The sequence below is a fragment of the Peromyscus leucopus genome, chromosome 23 (genome assembly GCF_004664715.2).
Source record: "Peromyscus leucopus breed LL Stock chromosome 23, UCI_PerLeu_2.1, whole genome shotgun sequence".
NCBI lineage: Eukaryota > Metazoa > Chordata > Mammalia > Rodentia > Cricetidae > Peromyscus > Peromyscus leucopus.
The window spans coordinates 25,429,492-25,452,007 of NC_051082.1; the positions used below are offsets into that span (position 1 = coordinate 25,429,492).

A 22,516-nucleotide genomic window follows, 5' to 3' on the forward strand; every position below is an offset into this window, starting at 1 on the left:
AAAGCTACTTTGTGCTTTTTTTTAAAATTATAGGTGTATGTGTGTTTTGCCTGCATGTATGTTTTGCCTGCATGTATGTCTACATATGTGTGTGTCTGGTACCTACAAAGGTCAGAAAAAGATGTTGGATCTTCTGAAATTGAAAGTACGCACAGTTATGTGCCACCATGTGGATGCTGGGACTTGAACCCAGGTCCCCTGGAAGAGCAGCTAGTGCTCTTATTAACCACTGAGCCATCTCTTCAGCACTTCCAACCTCTACTTTTTTATTTATTTCTGGAAATGAGAAAGGGTTTACTGTGGCCTGTTGCTTTAAAGGTGTATTGCTCAGGGTTCTCTAGAGGAACAGAACTGGTGGAATAGAAAATACATACACACACACACACACACACACACACACACACACATTACCATAGTTTGGGTTTCTATTGCTATGATACAACACCATGAAAAGCAAGTTGGAGGGGCTGGAGAGATGGCTTAGAGGTTAAGAGCACCGACTGCTCTTTCAGAGGTCCTGAGTTCAATTCCCAGCACCCACATGGTGGCTCACAACCATCTGTAATGAGATCTGGTACCCTCTTCTGTATACATAATAAATAAATAAATCTTTAAAAAAAATCATTAAAAAAAAAAAAGAAAGAAAGAAAAAGAGAAGCAAGTTGGAGCCAGGCAGCAGTAAGTAGTGCATGCCTTTAATCCCAGCACTTGCAAGGCAGAGACAGATGGATTTCTCTAAGTTTGAGGCCAGTCTACAGAGTGAGTTCCAGGACAGCCAGGGCTACACAGAGAAACCCTGTCTGGGTAGGGGGATCAAGTAGGGGAGAAAATAGTTTTTTTGGCTTACATTTGCGTGTGTGTGTGTGTGTGTGTGTGTGTGTGTGTGTGTGTGTGTGTGTGCTGGATATATATATATGTGTGTGTGTGTGTATATTATATATGTGTGTATATATATTATATATAAGTAATATATATTATGTGTATATATTACTTATTAGAATGGCTTACAGGCTGTGGTCCAGCTAATCCAACAATGCCTGTCTCCTGACAGAAAAATCAAGGACCTGGTAGTTCATTCAGTCCACTGGCCTGGATGTCTTAACTGGTCTTCATGCTGTGTCAGAATCCCAAAGAAGTAGGTTCTAATATCAGTGAAGGAACGCCACAGCAGCAGGATGGATGAACTTGCCTGCGAGAGTGAGGGCAAGCCGGCAAAATGCAAGAGCTCCCCTTTTCCATGTCCTTTTATGTGGGCTGCCACCTGAAGGTGTGGCCCAGAGTCAGGGGAGGTCATCTCACCACAAATGAGCCAGTCATGAAAATCCTTCACAGGTGTGCCCAGCTTCTTAGCTTTTGGTTGATTCCTGATGCGTCCAAGTTGACAACCACGATTAGCCATCACGAGAGGGATAGAGTTTATCATGACAGGGAAGCCTTGGCAACAGTCAGGGAAGACGCTGGCTGATCACACTGCAGCCACACTCAGGAAAGAAAGAGAGCATACTTTTAGTGTATGTTCACGCCACAGGTCCCAGTGTCTATTACCCTAGAAGAAGCTGGCTGGCGGAAACCTCTAAGTACCATCTCTCACTTCCTTTTCCAGGTAAAGCACTGGGGACGACAGCCATGGTCCCTGTTCCCTATGAGCAGATGCTTCAGGACAAGGCAGCTGTGCTGGTTCAGGGCCTTCCAGAAGGCCTGGCCTTTCAGCACCCTGACAATTACAGTCTTGCAACCCTGAGGTGGATTCTGGAGAACAAAGCAGGGATCTCATTCATCATAAACAGGTAATCCGCTCTGTATCCCCTAACAGTTTACTTAAAGGTAAGCTGGATTTATCAAGTATGGCGACACAGGCTGGGAACTGAGGCAGGAGAATCGCTGAGGCAAGCCTGGGTTACAGTGAGTTCAATGACAGCCTGGGATATATACTGAAAAATACATAAACACATAGATAAGATTGCCATGGTCTGAGGCCAGAGCTGAGCCATAGAGCACTTACCTGGCATGCGCCAGGTCCTGGGTTCTACGTCCAGAATTACAACAAAGTAAAAGTGGATTGTTCACTGTGTGTGACTGCTCTGCCTGTGTTCATGTTGGGTAACGGTGTTGGTTTTCTTGCAGACCTTTCCTAGGTGCAGAGAGCCAGCTGGGTAAGTAGCAGGTTCTGATCCTTGGTGGCTGCCCAGAACCACCGAACCCATTCGGATATTACGATGATGATGCATGTATTCATATTCTCCTTCATTTTATCACATCAGGGGGGCAACCTGGGCTGGGAGGTGGTGGTAGCTTGATAGTAGCTCTCTTACCTATAGGATTGCCCAATGAAGGGCTGGGGGGGTGTGGTTCAATAGTAGAGCACCTGCCTAGAATCCCCCAGTGCAGCTGGGAAATGTGGCTAAGTGGTAGAGCACCTGCCTAGAATCCTCCAGTGAGGGGCTGGGGTGTGGCTCAGTGGTAGAGCCCCTACCTAGAATCCCCCAGTGAGGGGCTGGGGTGTGGCTCAGTGGTAGAGCACTTGCCTAGAATCCCCCAGTGAGGGGCTGGGGTGTGACTCAGTGGTAGAGCACCTGCCTAGAATCCCCCAGTGAGGGGCTGGGGTGTGGCTCCGTGGGAGAGTGCCTGTGTAACATGCATGAGATGGGTTCTCTCATCAACACTACAAAGAAGAGAGAACCTGTGACACTCGAGGATTAGGCCGGCACAGGAGGAGACAGCAGAAGACCCATCACAGCTCAGGCTGGGGTGATTCTGTAGTGACACCTGGTCCTCCAGAGAAGTGTGGGGATGTAGGGTATCAACTGCTGGTCAGTGAGTACCAGCTCTGCCAGGCCAGTGTTACTGGGTTTGAGGGGTCAAGGGCTCATTCTTTTGTCTCTGAAACCCCTGGCTAGGAGAAGAAATGATTCTGCTTAGCAAAGAGCCAGGCAAACAGTGGTTCTCTTAAGATGTCAGCATCATCCCTGGGGTTGGGATGGGGCTAGAATAGTGTGATTGAAAACCTCCACAGGATGCCGGGCGTTGGTGGCGCACGCCTTTAATCCCAGCACTCGGGAGGCAGAGCCAGGCAGATCTCTGTGAGTTCGAGGCCAGCCTGGACTACCAAGTGAGTCCCAGGAAAGGCACAAAGCTACACAGAGAAACCCTGTCTCGAAAAACCAAAAAAAAAAAAAAAAAAGAAAGAAAACCTCCACAGGAGCTGGGTGGTGGCGCACACCTTTAATCCCAGCACTCAGGAGGCAGAGGCAGGCAGATCTCTGTGAGTTCGAGGCCAGCCTGGGCTACAGAGTGAGTTCCAGGACAGGCTCCAAAGCTACACGGAGAAACCCTGTCTTGAAAAACCAAAAAAAAAAAAAAAAGAATACTCAATATCACAGTAGCAGGAAAGAGGGGTTAATATTAGACTGGCCAGCATGATAGCTAAGGACTGTCATCCCAGTGCTGGGGAGACTGGGGCAGGAGAATGACAGGTTTGAGGCCTGACTGGGCCATAGAATGAGCTCCGGGCCAGCCTAAGCTCCATGATGAGTCCTCATTGCAAACCAACAAAACAGAGCTAAGGTGCTAGAACTCAGTGGTAGGGCACTTGCCTAGCTTGGGCGTGGCCCTGCTCTGGGTTCAATCTTCGGCACCAAAAATAAAACTTAAAAATAATAAATTTGGAAAACAAAACGTCCTGATCCAAATAAGGAAAGAAGTGTTTAAAGGCAAGAAGGAGAGAAGAAAGTGGAACACTTTGGAGGTGGAGGCAGGAGGATCAGAAGTTCCAGGTCATCCTTAGCTACACAGGATATTCAGGCCAGCCTGATCTACCTGTCTTAAAAACAAAATCAGCAACAAAACCCAAAAGGTAATAGTGTATTGTTTAGGGAATAAATGACACTCTAAGCCTCTCTGCATGTCCAGGGCATTGTTTTTCTTCCGCAGTCTCCTCAGCCTGTGCTGGGGACCTGGGGGTTGGGAACCACTGGATATGGCATGAAGAGTCAGACAGGCCAGTGTAGTGACGTGCTCAGGTGACCCAGCTGGGGAGTGACCAGGCTGGGTTCCTCACCTATACTCCTGACACTGTCTGCCCACTTCCAGCAGACACTACCAGCTGCTATAATAAGCAGGGCTGTTTTAATCCAGCCTCCTCCCCTGCTAGCATTCTGTGATGGCTTTGAGTTGAGAATTCTCTGTTCTTTGCTTTTAAATGATGTGTCCTTAAATGTGAGTCCTGTCCCACAGTACTGAGAGAGACTAGTGTGTACCTTTTTGTTCTTGCACAGGTGGCCTTGGGATGGCGACAGGTGCCCAGAGGCTGACACTATCACCAAATGACAGGTAAAAATAAAATAAAATAAAATAGTAATTAATAGCAGCATAGAATGAACCAGGAGGTAGTGGTGCATACCTTTAATCACAGCACTTCGGTGGCAGAGGTAGGCAGATCTCTAAGTGGATCTACGGGCCAGCCTGGTCTACAGATGGAGTTCCAGGGCAGCCAAGACTACACTGAGACACCCTGTCTTGAAAAACCAAAAAATAAAAATAAAAAAGATAGTAAAAAAGGGGCTGGAGAGATGTCTCAGCGGTTAAGAGCACTGACTGCTCTTCCAGAGGTCCTGAGTTCAATTCCTAGCAACCACATGGTGGCTTATAACCATCTGTAATGAGATCTGGTTCCCTCTGCTGGCCTGCATGGATACATGCAGGCAGAATACTGTATACATAATAAATAAATAAATCTTAAAAAAAAAAATGCGGTGCTGGTACACGCCTTTATTCCAGCACTTGGGAGGCAGAGGCAGGTGGACCTCTGTGAGTTCGAGGCCAGTCTGGTCTACTGAGTGAGTTCCAGGAAAGGCACAAAGCTACACAGAGAAACCCTGTCTCAAAAAACAAAAAAAAAGATAGTTAAAAAAAATTAATAAAAGCATAGAATGAATAATAAACCAGGAATAGTGGCAAAGCCTTGTGGCCCCAGGATGGAGAGGGGAGACAAGAAGATCAGGAGTTCAAGGCCATCCTTGACTACATAGTTAGATTGAGGACAGCCTGCATGAGATCTTCTCTCAAAACCAAAAAAAGAAAAAGAAAAAGAAAGAAAAGGCCAGGAATGGGTTTTATATTTTTTATTTTATGTGTTTGAGTATAATACCATGTGTGTGCCTGGTGCCTATGGATGTTTGAGAGGATATCGGATCCCCTGTTACTGGAGTCACAGGGAGTTATAAACTGCCTAGTGTGGCTGCTGGGAACCAAACCTGAGTCTTAGAAGAGCAGTAATCCATCTTTCTGGCCTGGAACTCACAGAGATCCTCCTGCCTCTGCCTCCCGAGTGCTGAGATTAAGGTTGGCACCACCATGCCCAGCTCCACTGATTTTCTTGACTTGAGTTCCTGTCTCCTCACAGCTGTGGCCCCATCAGTGTGAAAACGGAACCCATGGAAGATTCTGGTGGGTACACTGATGCTCTGACAGTCAGATGTTTAGCAGGTTACCATTTTACTGGCTGCTTTTTATTTACTTTTATAAAAATGACTTAAGTCTTTTTCTAAGAATAACTAAGTAATTAACCGTAACTTGGGCCATATTTATGGGGTACTAGGGAAGTACTACTGCTTATCTGAAATGTTTGGTCCCCAGCCAGATGGCTCAGCAGGTAAAGACACTTGCCCTTGACCTGATTTCAAGCCCCAGGATGCACGTCTTGTAAGAAGAGCGCCAGCGCCCACAAGCCATCCTCTGCCCTCACACATTGCACTTCATGGCACGTTACACATGCATGCACCACACACATAGAAAAATAGATGAGTCAAAGGCAGGAGCAATGTCTCAGCCGTGAGGAGCACTTCCTGTTCTTCCAGGGGACCTGGGTTTGGTTCCCAACACCCGCATGGTGGCTCACACCCGTATGTAACTCCACTTCCCGAGGATCAGATTCCCTCTCTGACCTCCACGGGCACCAGGTGTGCATAATACACATGAAATAAAATAAATCTAAAAAAATTCAGATAAATACAGTTTGGCTTCAAAAAGCATCTTCAGTTTTTAATTTTGTCAGATTTGGGTTCTTTGCTTTTTTTCTGAGGCAGAGAGTCTTGCTATATAGCTCAGTCTTAAAATGTGGGATTATGAGACAAGAGGGATGGCTCAGTGGTTAAGAGCACTGGCTGCCCTTCCAGAGGTCCTGAGTTCAATTCCCAGCACCCACATGATGGTTCACAATGTTCTATAACAGTAGTCCCACGGGATCTGGTGCCCTCTTCTGGTGTGCAGACATGCAGGAAGAAACGTCTACATAAGGTACATAAACAAGCAAATAAATGATGTGGGATTACATGTGTAATTGCATATGCAGGTATGCACACCTCTGTCTACTGAGGCTATAATGAGGTATTAGATGACATCCCCTGTCTCTCCAGCTGTTCCTCGATGCAGAGTCTTTTCCTAAACCTGGAAGCTGGAAGCCCAAAAGACCCAGCAATCCTCTCTCTGTTCCATTTGGTGCTGGGATTACAAGTGTATGTTGGATGCCTGGCCTGCTTTATGGGTGCTGGGACCCGAATTCAGTCCTCATGACTACATAACAAGTGCTATTAGCCATCTGCCCATATCCCCAGCCCCTACATAGCTTTGGGGTGTAGGTTTTTTAAAATCTCTGACCATCCAAGACACAAGCCAATGACTATTGAGACTGGAGAAGCGCCCATCACCAGTGTTAAGCAGGAAGGAGTTGAGAGCCGAAAGCCGACAGGTTGGGACTGAGGTGCATGCCCACAGCCCAGTTCTCAGCTCTAGCACTTGGCTCACTTTTTCCCTCTTGGCTTTGTTTTTTGTTTTTTCGGAGCTATTGCTAGAGTTTGGTCGTACATGTTCCCCACAGGGCCAATGTTAAACACTTTTCCCCAGGGATGCATTGGGAGATGGTGGGGCCTTTGAAAGGTGGAGTCTCCTAGGAAGTCTTCAGGCCATCGAGGCAGGCCCCTGCAGACTGGCCTTCAGTTTACTGATAGCCAAAGAGGATTTTATTTTTAAGACTCAGTCCCTAAGACCAGGCCCTTTGCTGGCCTGGGACTTGCTGTTCAGATGAGGCTGGCCTTGAACTCACAGAGATTGGCCTGCCTCAGCCTCTGGAATGCTGGGATTAAGGGCATGTGCTGTTGTCTCCTGCTTCCAAAGAGGATCTTGAACGTCTTGGGGTGACAGATCTGGGCCACCATTCCCACCAAGCCAGATGCTTCATTAGTTGGTCGTGGTTACCTGAGCCCTCACTGTGGTCTCTTGCTCTCTCAGGGACTTCACCGAAGGCAGCAGCCGTGTTAGTCAAGACGGAGTCAGAAGATCCGAATTACCATCAGTGGAACATGCAAGGTAACGCGCTGTTCCAGTCCCTTGACAGCTGGAGTGGTAGTCGCCACTCACATGAGAGATGATAGAGAGGAACAAGGGGACAGGAGATGGCTCAGAGGGTAAGAACAATTGCTGTGCAAGCATGAAGACCTGAGTTCAGATCCCCAGTGAAGGGGTTAATGCGGCGCTCGTGGCTGGCTGAAGAATCACGAGCCATGGTTACCTTTTTAGAGCTTCATTAGGAGGAAGGAAAGAGAGACAGAGAGACTGCGCCGCGGGGAAGAACAGAGAGAATAGAAAAGAGAGTGGGCGGGCACGTCCGCTTTTCAGGACACTGTCTCAGGCTAATGATGTAATAAAGACAGAATCCTTACATCCAGCACCCATGCAGAAAGCATGGTGTGGCCATAGGTGCCTGTAACAGCAGCACTCTGGGGAGCAGAGACGGGAAGATCACGGGGCATGACCTAGCCCATGTCTCAGGGGGATAAGGTGGAGAGTGATAGATCAGGACACCAGCTGTCCTCTCACCTCTGTGCATGCACAGGGACACCTGTGCTCACACACGTGTGGGAATATACCACACATAACTACAGATGTATGTGTGTTGACCTGGACTAGCAAGTTGCCTTTTGAATTATAGGGTGAATTGAGTTTATCTTAAATCCAGTGGAGCATTTGTGGAGCACACCTGTAATCCCAGCCCTCAGAAGGTGAAGGCAGGAGAATCACAAGTTCAAAGTTATCCTTGACTAGATAGCAAGTTCAGGCCCAGGTTACATGAGACCCTATCTCAAAAATTAAGAAAAGCAGGCCTGAGAGATGGCTTAGTGGTTGAGTGCTCACTGGCTGCTCTTCCAGAGGAGCTGAGTTCAATCCCCAGCACCCACATGGCAGCTCACAACTGTCTGTAATTCCACTTCCAAGGGTTCTGACATTCTCATATAGATGTACATGCAGGCAAAACACCAATGCACATGAAATAAAAAAAAAATTTTTTTTAATTAAGAAAAGGGACAGTGGTGGCATACGCCTATAATCCTAGTGCTCCTGAGGCATAGGCAGGCGGATCTCTGAGTACAAGGCCAGCTTGGTCTATAGAACTAGTTCCAGGGCTACAGAGAAACCCTGTCTCAAAAAACCAAAAAAAAAAAAAAAGTTTAGCTGGGTGGTAGGGGTGGTGAATGCATTTAATCCCAGCACTCAGGAGGCAGAGACAGGCAGAATTTGAGGCCAGCCTGGTCTACATAAAGAATTTCAGGACAGCCAGGGCTACACAGAGAAACTCTGTCTTGAAAAACAAAAACAAAAAAAGAAAGAAAATGAAGAAAAGCTTCTCAAGGTGCCATGGTGTGTGTAGTCATGGGTTGATGAGGTAATTCGATTTATTGAGCCAAGTCAGCAGTTTGTAAAGGACCCAATCCAGCTGGTTAAAAGATGCAACAGACATAGAAAAGAATTCCAGGGGCTGGAGAGATGGCTCAGCAGTTAAGAGCACTGTCCACTCTTCCAGAGGTCCTGGGATCAATTCCCCGAACCCACACGATGGTTCACAATCATCTATAAATGTGTTCCTATGGAATCTGATGCCTTCTTCCAGTGTGCAGATGTACATGCAGATAAATACCCCATGAACATTTAATATGGGGTATAGTAAATAATTCCAGAAGATTGCTGTGGCCACAGCAATAGGGTTTGCTGTAATGGATTCATCGGCTTCCTTGTGAAACTGATCCGTGTGCCTATAACTAACACTATTGTGGGTGGCTGAATCCATCCTCACCATGGGAGCTGGTGAACAAGTGAGGTGTGAGAAGCTCGTGATGGACAGATTTGCCTGTATGCCTTGTGTCCTTTCCTTTCCTCCGCCTAAGATGTTTTCTGTTTCTAAATTAAGATAGTTTCAAAATAAACATTTTTTCCATAACAACAGCAAAAACAGAGGACTGTCGAGAGGATCCGTGGGTAAATGGCCTGCTGCCAACCCCGCCAGCACCCACATGTGCTAAGGAGAGAACTGACTCCTACAAGTTGACCTCTGACCTCCACACATGCTCTGTGGCTTACACTCCAACACCTTTGCATACACACAATAGATAAATTAATGTAAAAACTTTTTTTTTTTTTCTGAGATAAGATTTCTCTGTATAGCCCTGGCTGTCCTGGAACTCGATCTGTAGACCAGGCTGGACTTGAACTCAGAGATCCACCTGCCTCTGCCTCCCAAGTGCTAGGATTAAAGGTGTGCACCACCCAGACATTGTAAAACATTTTTTTTTAAGATTTATTTTTATGTATACAGTGTTCTGTCTGCATGTATGCCTGCTTACCAGAAGAGGACACCAGAAAGAGGTGGTTGTGAGCCACCACATGGTTGCTGGGAATTGAACTCAGGACCTCTGGAAGAGCAGCCAGTGCTCTTAACCTCTGAGTCATCTCTCTAGCCCCTGTAAAAACAATTGTTTAAGGTAGGAAAGAAAGGACTTTGTAGTGATACAATTGTTTTAGGATCACCATGCTTCTGTAACTCCCCCTTTTTTTTTTTTTTTTTTTTTTTTTTGATATATATTTTTTATTTTACAATACCATTCAGTTCTACATATCAGCCATGGGTTCCCCTATTCTTCCCCCTCCCACGCCCTCCCCTTACCCCCAGCCCACCCTCCATTCCCACCTCCTCCAGGACAAGTCCTCCCCCGAGGACTGTGGTCAACTTGGTAGACTCAGTCCAGGGAGGTCCAGTCCCCTCCTCCCAGACTGAGCCAAGTGTCCCTGCATAAGCTCCAGGTTTCAAACAGCCAATTCATGCAATGAGCACAGGACTTGGTTCCACTGCCTAGATGCCTCCCAAACTGATCAAGCCAATCAACTGTCTCACCTATTCAGAGGGCCTGATCCAGCTGGGAGCCCCTCAGCCTTTGGTTCATAGTTCATGTGTTTCCATTCATTTGGCTATTTTTTTTCAATAATTGAGTAAAACTGAAATTTATTATATGCCACAGTCGTCCTAGGGACCTCCATGCTATATATATATAGCCTTTATGGTTCTATGGGTTGTGGTCTGATTGTTCATTTTATATCTAGAATCTACCAATGAGTGAGTACATACCATAACTGTCTTTCTGGGTTTGGGTTTCCTCACTCAGGATGATTTTTTCTAGTTCCATCCATTTGCCTGCAAATTTCATGCTTTCATTGTTTTTCTCTGCTGAGTAGTACTCCATTGTATATATGTACCACATTTTTTTCATCCATTCTTCCATTGATGGGCATCTAGGTTGTTTCCAGGTTCTGGCTATTACAAATAGTGCTGCTATGAACATAGCTGAGCATGTATCTTTATGGTATGTATCAGCATTCTTTGGGTATATGCCCAAGAGTGGGATGGCTGGGTCTTGAGGTATGTAACTCCCCTTTTTAATGAATTTTTTTGTTTGTTTGTTTGTTTGTTTGTGACAGGGTCTTATGTAGCCCAGGTGGGCCCCAAACTTACTGTGTCCTAGAGGATAATCTTGAACTCCTGATCCTCCTGCCTCTACCTCCTGAGTGCTAGGGTTATAGGTGGGCACCCCTCCTAGTTTTATGTGGTGTTGGGGGTGGATCCAGGACTTCTGCACACTAGGTAAACACTCTGCCTGCTGAGCACATCCAGGCCTTTGAAATGTTTCTCTTGCATTCAGTGACTTCTGAATGTTATGTTACATTTTTATTTATTTATTGGCTGGAAAAGGCAGGGAGTAGTGCCACTGTGTTTGAGGGGAAATCAGAGGACAGTTTTCAGGAGTCAGTTCCCCCCTTTCATAATATGGGTCCCGGGAATCAAACTCAGGTCATCAGGCGTGGCTGCAAACACCTTTACCTGCTGAGCCGTCTCCATGGTCCCAGTTACATCTGTGTGAGTTGCATTTCTCACTGAGCTATAGGTGGCTTATTCTCCTTCCAGGAAGCCAGCATTCTTCCACCAGCAGTGAAGTCACAGATATGGAATTACCCTCTGAAGGTTAGAAAACAAAGCGTCTCCTCCCCTTAAACATGTGGGAAATAAAGAAAGCAGCTTCCTGCCGTGCCTGTCGTAGGAAGCAGCACTAAGGGCTGTGTGTTTCCTGTTCACGATCAATAAGTGGGAACCTCACACCAGTTCGGCCTATGGCCTTATCACAGCACTAGGTCTTTTTGTTTGTTGACAAAGGATCTAGGTAGCCCAGGTTGGGGCTCACCATGTAGCCACTGGCCTCAGACTTGCATCAGTCCTGTCCACCCCTGAGTATAGGAGGAGGGTGTAGAAGCCCATGTCTGGCCTTTCTTTCCTTTTTTTTTTTTTTTTTTTTTTTTTGTTCTCCAAGACAGGGTTTCTCTGTGTAGCCCTGGCTGTGCTGGAACTTGCTCTGTAAACCAGGCTGGCCTCGAACTCAGGGATCTGACTGTCTCTGCCTCCTGTGTCCTGGGATTAAAGGCATGTACCACCACGCCAGGTCCTCCTTTTTTGTTTTTGTTTTTGTTTTTGTTTTTTGTTTTTTTTCGAGACAGGGTTTCTCTGTGTAGCTTTGTGCCTTTCCTGGAACTCACTTGGTAGCCCAGGCTGGCCTCGAACTCACAGAGATCCGCCTGGCTCTGCCTCCCGAGTGCTGGGATTAAAGGTGTGCGTCACCACCGCCCGGCTTGTTTTTGTTTTTGATTTTTGTTTTTTTGTCTTTTGAGACAAGGTCTTACTCTGTATCCCTGGCTGGCCTCAAACTCACAGAGATCCACCTGATTCTGCCTCCCAAGTACTGGAATTAAAGGAATGCACTGTCACACCCAGACCTCTTCATTTTAGAACACAGGCTTTGAACATACACTTCAGGCTGGCCTCAAACATGAAATCCTTCTGCCTCAGCTTCCTTAGAGCTAGGATTGGATGTGTGGACCATTATATCCTACATTTTTCCCCCTAAATCCTAGTAATTAAGGATGTTTGTTTTATTGGTTTGGTTTTTCAAGATAGGGTTTCAACCTTGGCTGTCCTTGAACTCACTGTGTAGACCAGGCCTTGAACTCATAGAGATCCCCTGCCTCTGCCTCCTGTAGTGCTGGGATCAAAGGTATACGCCACCACCACCTGGCTCATTTTATTTTTAGTGGTATGTGTACATGTGTATGCACCTGAGTTCAGGTATACACAGGGTCTAGAAGAGGGTGTCAGATCCCCTGGAGAGGGAGTTCCTGGTAGTTGTGGGTGTTGGGAACCAAACTTGGATTCTCTGTAAGAACAACAAAAATTGCTCTTAACAACTCAGTCATCTCATTAAGGGGTGGGAGGGTGGTACACAACTTTAATCTCAGAACTCAGGAGGCAGAGGCAGGTGAATCTACATGAGTTCCAGGCCAGCCTGGTCTACAAAGTGAGTTTCAGGACAGTCAGGGCTACATAGAAACCCTGTCCCCCCAAAAAAAATAAATAAATAAACACAAAAACAATCAAAAATAAAACAACAACAACTGAGTCATCTCTCCAGCAACCCCTCACCACCCCAAAGTAATCCCTTACAAAATTAGCTGGGAGGCGGTGGTGGCACACGCCTTTAATCCCAATACTTGGGAGGCAGAGCCAGGCAGATCTTTGTGAGTTTGAGGCCAGCCTGGTCTACAGAGCGAGATCCAGGAAAGGCGCAAAGCTACACAGAGAAACCCTGTCTCTAAAAAACAAAAAAAAATAAAAATAAAAAAATAAAAAGAAATTAAGAAGCACTGTGACCACATGAAATCCCACTGCACTAGGTAGAGGACTCAGTATCCATGGATGTGAGCAGCTCTATATTGTTGGTAATACTCAGTGTCCATGGATGTGAGCAGCTCTATATTGTTTGGTAATACTCAGTGTCCATGAATGTGAAGAGTTTGATATTGTTTGGTAGTATGTGGAAACGTCTGTCTCCCCTCATCCTTTATAGGAGAATTCCACATGAGGTCATGATGTGGACTTTTGTGGAGACCAGGTCTGATGTAGCCTAGACTAGCCACAGACTTCCTTTTGTAACTAAGGATGACCTTCCACATCTGATCCTTATGCACTGCTAGGGATGGAACATGCTCTCCACTAACTGAGCCAAGTCCCCCATCCTGAAATTATCTCTGATAAAATTAAAATTCACTGTGTGTTTGCTATGTACAAAACATACATGGAATTTCAAGGCTTGGGGCTAGAGAGCTGGCTCAGCAGTTATGAACATGTGCTGATCTACCAGAGGACCTGAGTTCAGTTCCCAGCAGACACATAGCTGCTTACAACTGTAACTCCAGTTCCAGGAGATCTGACATCTTCTGACCTCTGCATGAATTGCACACACATAGGCACAAATAAGCATTCGAGCAAACACTCATATACATAAAATAAAATAAATCTTTTTAAAAAATTCTAAAATGAGGCCAGCCTGAGCTATAAAGTGAGTCCTTGCCCCAAAACAAAACAGAACCCTAGGGCAAGGATAGATTTGAGTGAGGGGTGGGACGGGGACAGTAAACTGTTGGAACCTGAGGTTACTTAATAATGAATGTCATTTTAGACCTTTTCTTTTCAAGAGTCCACTCCACTGGTCTCTTCAGGGACAAATGAGGACCCTGAGGCTGATGTGAAAATGGAAGGTGAGTCACCAAGAACTCTTGTGGTTGTCACATGGTCAGAGTGGCTTTCACAGTTTCTGCAATGATTATCGTAGGATGGAGATTGAAGCCAGAGTATTATGTGGTCACATCCATACGTGTGTTAGGTGCTGTGTTGATTTTAATTAGAATGCCCCACAGGCTTACATGTTTGAATACTTGGTCCCCAGTTGGTGGAACTGTTTAGGAAGGATTAGGAGGTGTGGCCTGGGTGGTGGAGGTTTGTCACTGGGGGTGGACTTTGAGATTTCAAAAGCCCACACCATTTCCAGTTCTCTCTGCCTTGTGCTTGTGGATCAAGATGTAAACTCTCAGCTACTGCCCTAGCACCATGCCTCCCTGCCATGATGGTCATGGACTCTAACCCTCTGAAACTCTATGCCCAATAAACTCTTTCTTCTATAAGTTGCCTTGGCAACAGTGGCTTATCACAGCAATAGAAAATTAACTGAGACAGATGCCCATGTCTCTGTGCATGTGGAGGTTATAGGACAACTCTGTGGAGTCACTTCTCTTCTTCCACCTTTACGTGGGTTCTGGGGACCAAACTAAGGTCACCACCTTTACAGGAAAAGTACCTTTACCCACTGAGCCATCTCTCTGCCCCCCCCCATATGAATGATTAATAGTCCTTTTAACTATAGTTAGAATTAATGTTTGTGGGTTTGGTTTGTGGGGGTCACTGAGTCGTGTTCTCATCCTCCATTTGTGAAAAACTAGCAAGAATACTTGAAGCCCTTGGTCCTGATAATTTTACCTTTAAACAAGAATAAAAGACTTAGCTAGGCAGTGGTGGCGCACGCCTTTAATCCCAGCACTCCGGAGGCAGAGCCAGGCAGATCTCTGTGAGTTCGAGGCCAGCCTGGACTACCAAGTAAGTTCCAGGAAAGGCGCAAAGCTACACAGAGAAACCCTGTCTCGAAAAACCAAAAAAAAAAACAAAAAAACAAAAAAAAGACTTAACGATGGCAACTGTCTCCTTAATGGGTGAACCTCAAGAATCAGTCATTTTGAAGATGTCACCATGTACTTCATTAAGCAGAACTGGGCTAGCCTGACACTCTCAGAAAAGGCCCCGTACAGGGATGTGATACTGTAGAACCTTGCACACGTGGCTTTTCTGGAGCTATTTCCAAACCAGCTCTGCTGAGCTGAACACAGGAAAGAGGCAGAGTACTCTCAGTCAAAGGCAGCCTTAAGCAGTGGGGCTTGGAAAGCAGGCATCACGGGGTACCTCTAAAAACGAAGAAAATACATTCTCCAAGCCAAAGGGACAGTGTGTGCGATGAAAGTAAATGTCCCTCCAAGTCAGCTGTGTGCAGACAGGAAAAGAGGTTAGTTCCAGACCCGTGTCAGTCTGCCGAGGAAGGCGATTCAAGAGCCAAGTGAAATGATGTCGAGTGTCTTTTTCTGTAGCCATGTATATTTCCACAGATGTAATGCTTTTCAGCGCTTTAAAGTTGTTCATTTTGATGTGCAAAATAAGTAAATAAATGCAGGGGGGAGCATCAGGTGGGAGTCAGGTAAAGTCCCTTTCTCCTTGGTAATCCTGTTAGGCTGCAAAGTGCAATACCAGTCCCTGCCATCCACCTGGCATGTAGTGACTGTCACAGTGCCGTGACAAAATGCCTGACTAGAGGCATGCAGAGATGGCTCAGCGGTTAAGAGTGTGTGTGTGTTGCTCTTCCGGAGGACCTGAGTGTGGTTCCCAGCACCCATGTCCAGTGGCTCACATCTGCCTGTAACTCCAGCTTCAGGGCATCTCATGCCCTCTTTGGCCTCCACTGTGCTCACCTAGGCACACACTCATACACATAAATAAAGATATTTTTCTAAAAACAAAATGAGCAACTTCAAGGAGGAAGTGTATCTTGTGACTCACAGTTTGAGGGGATACAGTCTTTCACAGTGTAGAAGGCATGGCAGCCGGAGCCAGAGGCGGCGGGTCACATCTCATCCACAGTCAGGAAGCAGAGTGATGCATGCTGGTGCTCAGCTCACTTTCTCCTCTTTATTCAGTCTGGGCCCCCAGTCCCTGGGATAGAGCCCCAGCATCAGGGTGGGGCTTCCCTCAGTTAAACCTCTGGAAGCACCCTCGAAGACCTTCAAGGTCAGCCATCCCCCACCACCCCATACTGTTCTCGGGTGTGAAACGTCTGATCTGCACTTCTCATCAACTATCAGGGGTATTTTATAGAGAGTTGCTGATTTTCTGTTCATCCTAACTCTTCTCTCTTAAGGAAATGCAAATCCGTCCAACACTGCAAGCTCTGCAGCAGGCGTTGAGGATCTTAGGATTGTACAGGTGACAGTTCCAGGTAGGACACTCATTGACTGTCATCATTTGTGTCAGATTGTTCTTTTCTCTCTTTTTTTTTTTTTTTTTTTTTTTGTTTTGTTTTGTTTTTGAGACGAGTTTCTCTGTGTAACAGCTCTCGATTTGTAGACCAGGCTAGACTCAAAATCACAGAGTTCTGCCTGCCTCCACCTGCCTCTCGAGTGCTGGGATTAGATATTTTTCTTGTTGTCAAGATTGTTTTTCTTTAATTATGTGTGTGTGTGTGTGTGTGTGTGTGTGTGTGTGTCGTGTGAGTCGTGTGAGTGCAGTGCCTGTGGAGGCCAGTAGAGGGCACTGGATCCCTTGCAGCTGGAAATGCAGGCAGTTGTGAGCTAGCTGCCTTGTGTGGGTGCTGGGAACTGAACCTAGCAAATGAGCCCTCCTAACCACTGAGCCGTCTCTCCAGCCCAGTGTTACAGTCTTCATTTTGTCCTAGCGATTTTCTGATGGGTGTTAGTCTCATGGTGCTGTGTTCCTCCTGGTTCACTGTAACTAGAGTGAGAATTTGTGAGCATCTAAACCCTGCAGGTATCACACATCGAATCTGTATAGCTTCTCCTAGCCACGCCCAGGTTCTACCTGGAAAATCCGTTCTTACAGTCAGCTTCACGCTCCCAGGAAGTCAGAATTGGATCAAGAGGTGCTGTGTATTTACTTCTGGGCACGTAAATCATCTTTTCTCCATGTGTGTCTAAGCTCCTCCTAGAAACTGGGGGAGCAGTCTAGCTACATGGTTACTCCAGAGTAGGAAACGGGGTTTGTGGGGGCAGGGGGCATCTAGTTATATTTAATTTACTTTGTGTGTGTGTGTGTGTGTGTTTCATAGAGTATGTTAGTGAAGATGTGGAGGTCAGAGGGCAATTTGTAGGAGTTGATTTCCCTTTCCACCATGTAGGCCCTGGGGATTGAACTCAAGTTACCAGGTTGAGGGGCAAGTGTCTATTCACTGTGCCATCTTTCTGGCTCTAAAGTAAGTGTGTGTGGGTGTGTGTATGTATACATACTTTTTATTTTTTGTGTAGTGTATGGGCCTGAGTATGTGTGTGTGTGTGTGTGCACTACATGTATGTAAGAGTCCATGGAAATTACATCAGGTTATCGGATCCCCTGGAACTGGAGTCACAGGAGGTTCCGAGCCACCGTGTGGGTGCTGGACACTAAACCTGGGTCCTCTGCAAGAGCAGCAAGCACTCTGAACCCCTGAGCCATCTCTCCAGCCCTATTCCCAGAATTATTTTAATGCACAGTTGTATACTTCTTGAATCTTGAGCCACGCAATTGTTTTAGTTACTCAAAGGTAAAATTAGGGCTGATGAGCTCTCTCAGCAGGTAAAAGCACTTGCCACCAAGCCTCTGACAGATTATCTAAGCTCCTCCCCAGGACCCACATAGAGGTAGAAGGAGAAATCCTCTGCTCTCCACATGACCCCCTGCCCAAAAAGTAGTAAAAATCAGAAGTTTTGAGTATTTTATTTATTTATTTATTGGCTTTTGTTTGTTTGTTTTTAAAGATTTATTTATTTATTATGTATATAGAAGAGAGTGCCAGATTTCATTACAGGTGGTTGTGAGCCACCATGTAGTTGCTGGGAATTGAACTCAGGACCTCTGGAAGAGCAGTTGGTGCTCTTAACCTCTGAGCCATCTCTCCAGCCCTGTTTGTTTGTTTCTAGACAGGGTTTCACTGTATTGTATAGCCCTGGCTGTCTTAAAGCTCACTATGTATACTAGGCTGGCCTCGAACTCACAGAGATCTTTCTGCCTTCCAAGTGCTGGGATTAAAGGCATGTGCCACCAAACCTGGCTTATTTATTAGCTTTTTTTTTTTTTTTTTTTAAGTATTTTATTGATCCAGGACAGGCACAAAAACTACACAGAGAAACCCTGTCTCAAAAAACCAACCCCCCAAAAAGTGTTTTATTTATTTTTTTATTTATTTATTTTTCTTTTTGAAACAGGGTCTCATATGTAGGCCAGACTAGTCTTGAACTCAGAGTGGTCCACCCCTCTGCCTCCTGAGTTTTGGGATTAAAGGCATAGCTACCACATGGCATTAAAATTGTGTTTATTTTTAATTTGCTTTCTGTGTATGAGTTTCACCTGTGTGTATGTATGTGCACCATGTGCGTGCCTACCACGCTTGGAGTTCAGATGAGGGTAAGAAAGGTTGTGACCTGCCCTGTGGGTGCTGGGAAAGGAACCCAGTCCTCTGCAAAAGCAACAAGTGCTCTTAGCAGCTGACTCTTCTCTCTGGCCATTCCCAGACCCACTTCCACTCACCATCTTTCTAAAATTTATTTATTTTTTTCTTTTTCTATGTTTTGGTTTTTCAAGACAGGGTTTCTCTGTGTAGCCCTGACTATCTTGGAAATCACTCTGTAGACCAGGTTGTACTCAAACTCACAGAGGCCTGCCTCTGCCTCCCAAGTGCTAAGATTCAAGATGTGCCCACCACACCAATCTTTTAAAAAAATTTTAAAGTAAGAGCCAGAGATAGTGGGACATACCTTTAATCCTATTACTCAGAAGGCAGAGGCAGTCAGATCTCGAATTCAAGGCCAACCTGGTCTACAGAGTGAGTTCCAGGACAGCAATGGCTACAGAGAGAAACCCTGTCTGGAAAAAAAAATTTTTTGGTTGGGGATTTAGCTCAGTGGTAGAGCACTTGCCTAACAAGCGCAAGGCCCTGGGTTCAGTCCTCAGCTCTGACAAAAAAAAAAATTAATTAATTAATTAAAAAAAATAAATGTTGAAGTGTTGGAAATAGTCCCTTCTAGTTCTAGCATCGTTTCTTCTTCTTTTCTTGTCATGTTGCATGGGCTGAGGTTTGTGCTACATACAGCGTTGAAGGCAGTGGTCTCCTGCAGCATTGAAGATCCTCCGAGAAGTAGCTGCAGCAGGGGCTGGAGACAGCTCAGGGCCGAGAGGGAGTGCCGCTCTTGCAGAGGACCTGGGTTTGGTTCTCATCCCACATCTGCTGTCACCCACTTCTAGTTTTGGGGGGATCCCACACCCTCAGCAAACGGCTCCCGAATGCATGCAGCACACACATAAACACAAATAAGTTCTTTAAAGTAATATGGGCTATGTTTCTATAGAGTTGTCATTGGGAAAACTATCATCTGTAACGGCTTCCCTTTTGTGCATTTCCCAAATGCTCAGTTATTGTGCTCAGATAACCAAATGACAAGACGGGTGTCTCAGTTAGGGTTTCTGTTGCTGGGAAGAGACCACAGCAACTCTTATAAAGGAAGACATTTAATTGGGGCTGGCTTACAGGTTTAGAGGTTTAGTCCATTGTCATAGCAGTGTGCAGGCAGACACGGTGCTGGAGAAGTTGCTCAGAGTTCTACATCTTGATCCACAGACAGCAGAAGGAGAGAGACTGTGTGCCACACTAGGCGTAGCTTGAGCATAGGAGACCTCAAAGCCCACACTTCCTCCAACAAGGCCACGCCCACTCCAACAAGGCCACGCCTCCTCACAGTGCCACTCCCTGCAGGCCACGCATTCAAACACAGGAGTGTCTGGGGCCCATACCTATTCAAACCACCACAGCAGGTAAAGGGCCAACAAGCATTTCTGCTAGGATCTGTCTTGGAGGGGGGAAAATGTATGAATGAGCCTGGTTTGTCTCTCCCAATTCTTTGTAGATAATGAGAAGGAGAGACTGTCAGGCATTGAGAAAATTAAACAGCTTCGAGAGCAAGTGAACTACCTCTTCAGCAAAAAATTTGGTAAGCTTCTGTCTTGTTATATACCCCAAACGTATGTATTTGTTAAATTGTGTGTGTGTGTGTGTGTGTGTGTTGAGGGGTGGGCGGGCAGGGGTGGGGGTGGGGTGTATTACATGTGAGTGCAATGTCCTTGGAGGCCAGAAGAGGGCGTCAGATCCCTTGGAGCTGGCGTTACAGGCAGTTGCCAGCTGTCGGACATGGGTGATGGGAATCAGACTCCGTCTTTTGGAAGAGCAGCAAGGGTTTTTAACTGCTGAGTCATCTTTCCAGTTCTGTACTCTCCAAATTTATAAACTTTACCTCCTCCACCACGTTTTGAAGTACTGAACATTGAAAGTACTCTAGTCCTGTTCGAATCTCTAGCCAAAATACTTTTTCTTTTTACTTACTTATTTTTGAGACAGGATATGGCTATCTAGCCTAGGCTGATCTTGAATTCAGTCAAGACATTCTTGCATCAGCCTTGAAAAGTACCAGAAGTACAGGCCTGTACCGTTACAGGTGTTTCTAAAGTCTCGGCAGAGTAAGCAGTCCCTGAATTTCTGTTCCTCCTGTTTTAGCCTCCTGAGTAGCTGGGATTCTAGGCCTGTGTTGTGTCACTACGCTCAGCTGAGTCATTGCCGGGTTTGGAGACTGGCATGTCACTGTGTCACCCCAGCTGACCTCCGACACTTAGACTCGGGGATCTTACCCACAACTACTCAAGTAGCAGCGATTATGTGTGTGTGCCTGTTGGAGCCCTGTGTGTGCCTAGTGGCTTTACCCTACAGGTCTGCATAAAGAGGATGATTGGACCATGGGCCCGTGTACCAGGTGTCTGAGATAGTCTGCACTTGGCTGTGCTGGGGGAGGGTCTTTTGCTCCATCCCTTGGCATTCCTTTAAAAACCCTAGGGCATCACTTCTCGGCCTTTGGCTAAGATCAAGTGTAAAAACCCTAGGGCAGAGCCAGACTATGGTGGCGTACGCCTTTAACCGCAGCACTCAGGAGGCAGAGCCAGGCGGATCTCTGTGAGTTCGAGGCCAGCCTGGTCTACAGGGTGAGATCCAGGACAGCACCAAAACTACATGGAGAAACCCTGTCTCAAAAAATAAAAAATAAAAACCCTAGGGCAGAGATAATCAGGGCCCGATGGATTGGGATCCAGGCCCTCCCAAGACTGTCCTGTATTTTCTGTTTCTCTCCCCTCTTTACTTCTAATATTTCCTGCTGCTCCTACTCAAGAGTACTCTGGGGAAATGTGGGGGTGGGATGGCCCCCCACATGTGCCTCCAGGTCCAGCTCAAATCTTGACATTAAAGACATGTAATCTAAGTATGTGGGAGGCTGAGGCAGGAGGATTGTTATGAATTCAAGTCCAGCCTGAGCTACCATAGACGCTGACTCAAAGAGCAGAGTTTTGGAAGCCACAGATTCATCCAGTTTACACCCCACCTCTCTCATCACAGGGGAGGCCATAGGTGTGGACTTCCCTGTGAAGGTTCCCTACAGGAAAATCACCTTCAACCCGGGCTGCGTGGTGATCGACGGCATGCCCCCAGGGGTGGTGTTCAAAGCTCCCGGGTACCTGGAGATCAGCTCCATGAGAAGGATCCTGGATGCCGCGGATTTCATCAAGTTCACTGTCATTAGGTGAGCGAGTCCTAGCTCCACGGGAGACTGAAGCTGGAGATGGGCAGCTGCCGAGTGGACAGCTCAGGAACTCGCCAGGGAGGCAAGCTGGGCGGGAAGGAGCCGCACTTCATTTGAGAGTCAAGATGTCCCAAGGCATTTCCCTCTTCAGCTTTGGCGGCTGTGTCTCTAGTCCAGTCCCCTTTATTAATTTTTTATTACAATTATTTACGAGGGGCTTTGTCATGGCATGTGTGTGAGGACAACTTGTGGAGGTCAGTTCTTCCCTTCCCCCATGTGGGCCCCTAGATTGAACTCAGTCAGGTCTCAGGTTTGGCGGCCAGCATCTCGCTGAGCATTGTGGGTAACGAGCGCCCTCAGCCTCGCTTCTGACAAGCCCTCCCTCTTTCTCCTGTGTCTCCCCGCAGACCACTCCCTGGACTCGAACTTAGTAATGGTGAGTACTCTACGAAGTCAGAACACTGCAGGACTCGGTGCTCTGTGGAGTGCCTTGGTGGGTACTTAAGACAGAGTCCCATGCCTGCAGCCTGGAGCCTTCCAGTAGTAAAGCACAAGGCCTTTCTAGTGTGCTTGTTTTGAGGCGGGGCTGGAGATGACACCCCAGGTCTCACACGTCCTGGGCAAGCACTCTGCCTCTGTTCTACATCCACAGCCCTGGCTCACATTCCGTTTTAGTTACCTTTGGTGTGGTTGGTGTTGGTTAACTGTGTGAGGCAGAGTCCCAGTGTGCAGACCGCCTGTGTGCAGCTCTGGCTGGCCTGGAAACTCCCGATGATCCACCTGCCTCTGCTTCTGTGTGCTGGGATATAGGTATGTACCGCCACACCCA

At 46.6% G+C, this 22,516-nt stretch overlaps 1 protein-coding gene across 8 annotated transcripts in view; it reads left to right on the forward strand.

The window, feature by feature from the left end:
• The window catches only part of LOC114693652 (general transcription factor II-I repeat domain-containing protein 2), a 40,466-nt gene that overhangs the window by 13,519 nt on the left and 4,431 nt on the right, over positions 1–22,516 (forward strand). For 2 of the 8 annotated variants that reach the window (XM_037198284.1, XM_037198285.1), the window contains 11 exons: positions 1,604–1,787; positions 2,125–2,153; positions 4,275–4,329; positions 5,402–5,445; positions 7,285–7,362; positions 11,265–11,341; positions 13,884–13,962; positions 16,221–16,298; positions 19,972–20,055; positions 21,504–21,687; positions 22,095–22,123. In XM_037198284.1, coding sequence (XP_037054179.1) covers positions 1,604–1,787; positions 2,125–2,153; positions 4,275–4,329; positions 5,402–5,445; positions 7,285–7,362; positions 11,265–11,341; positions 13,884–13,962; positions 16,221–16,298; positions 19,972–20,055; positions 21,504–21,687; positions 22,095–22,123 — 921 coding nt within the window. The remainder of the gene's footprint in view (positions 1–1,603; positions 1,788–2,124; positions 2,154–4,274; positions 4,330–5,401; positions 5,446–7,284; positions 7,363–11,264; positions 11,342–13,883; positions 13,963–16,220; positions 16,299–19,971; positions 20,056–21,503; positions 21,688–22,094; positions 22,124–22,516) is intronic. The other 6 variants (XM_037198286.1, XM_037198288.1, XM_037198290.1 and 3 more) reach the window with 6 other exon arrangements.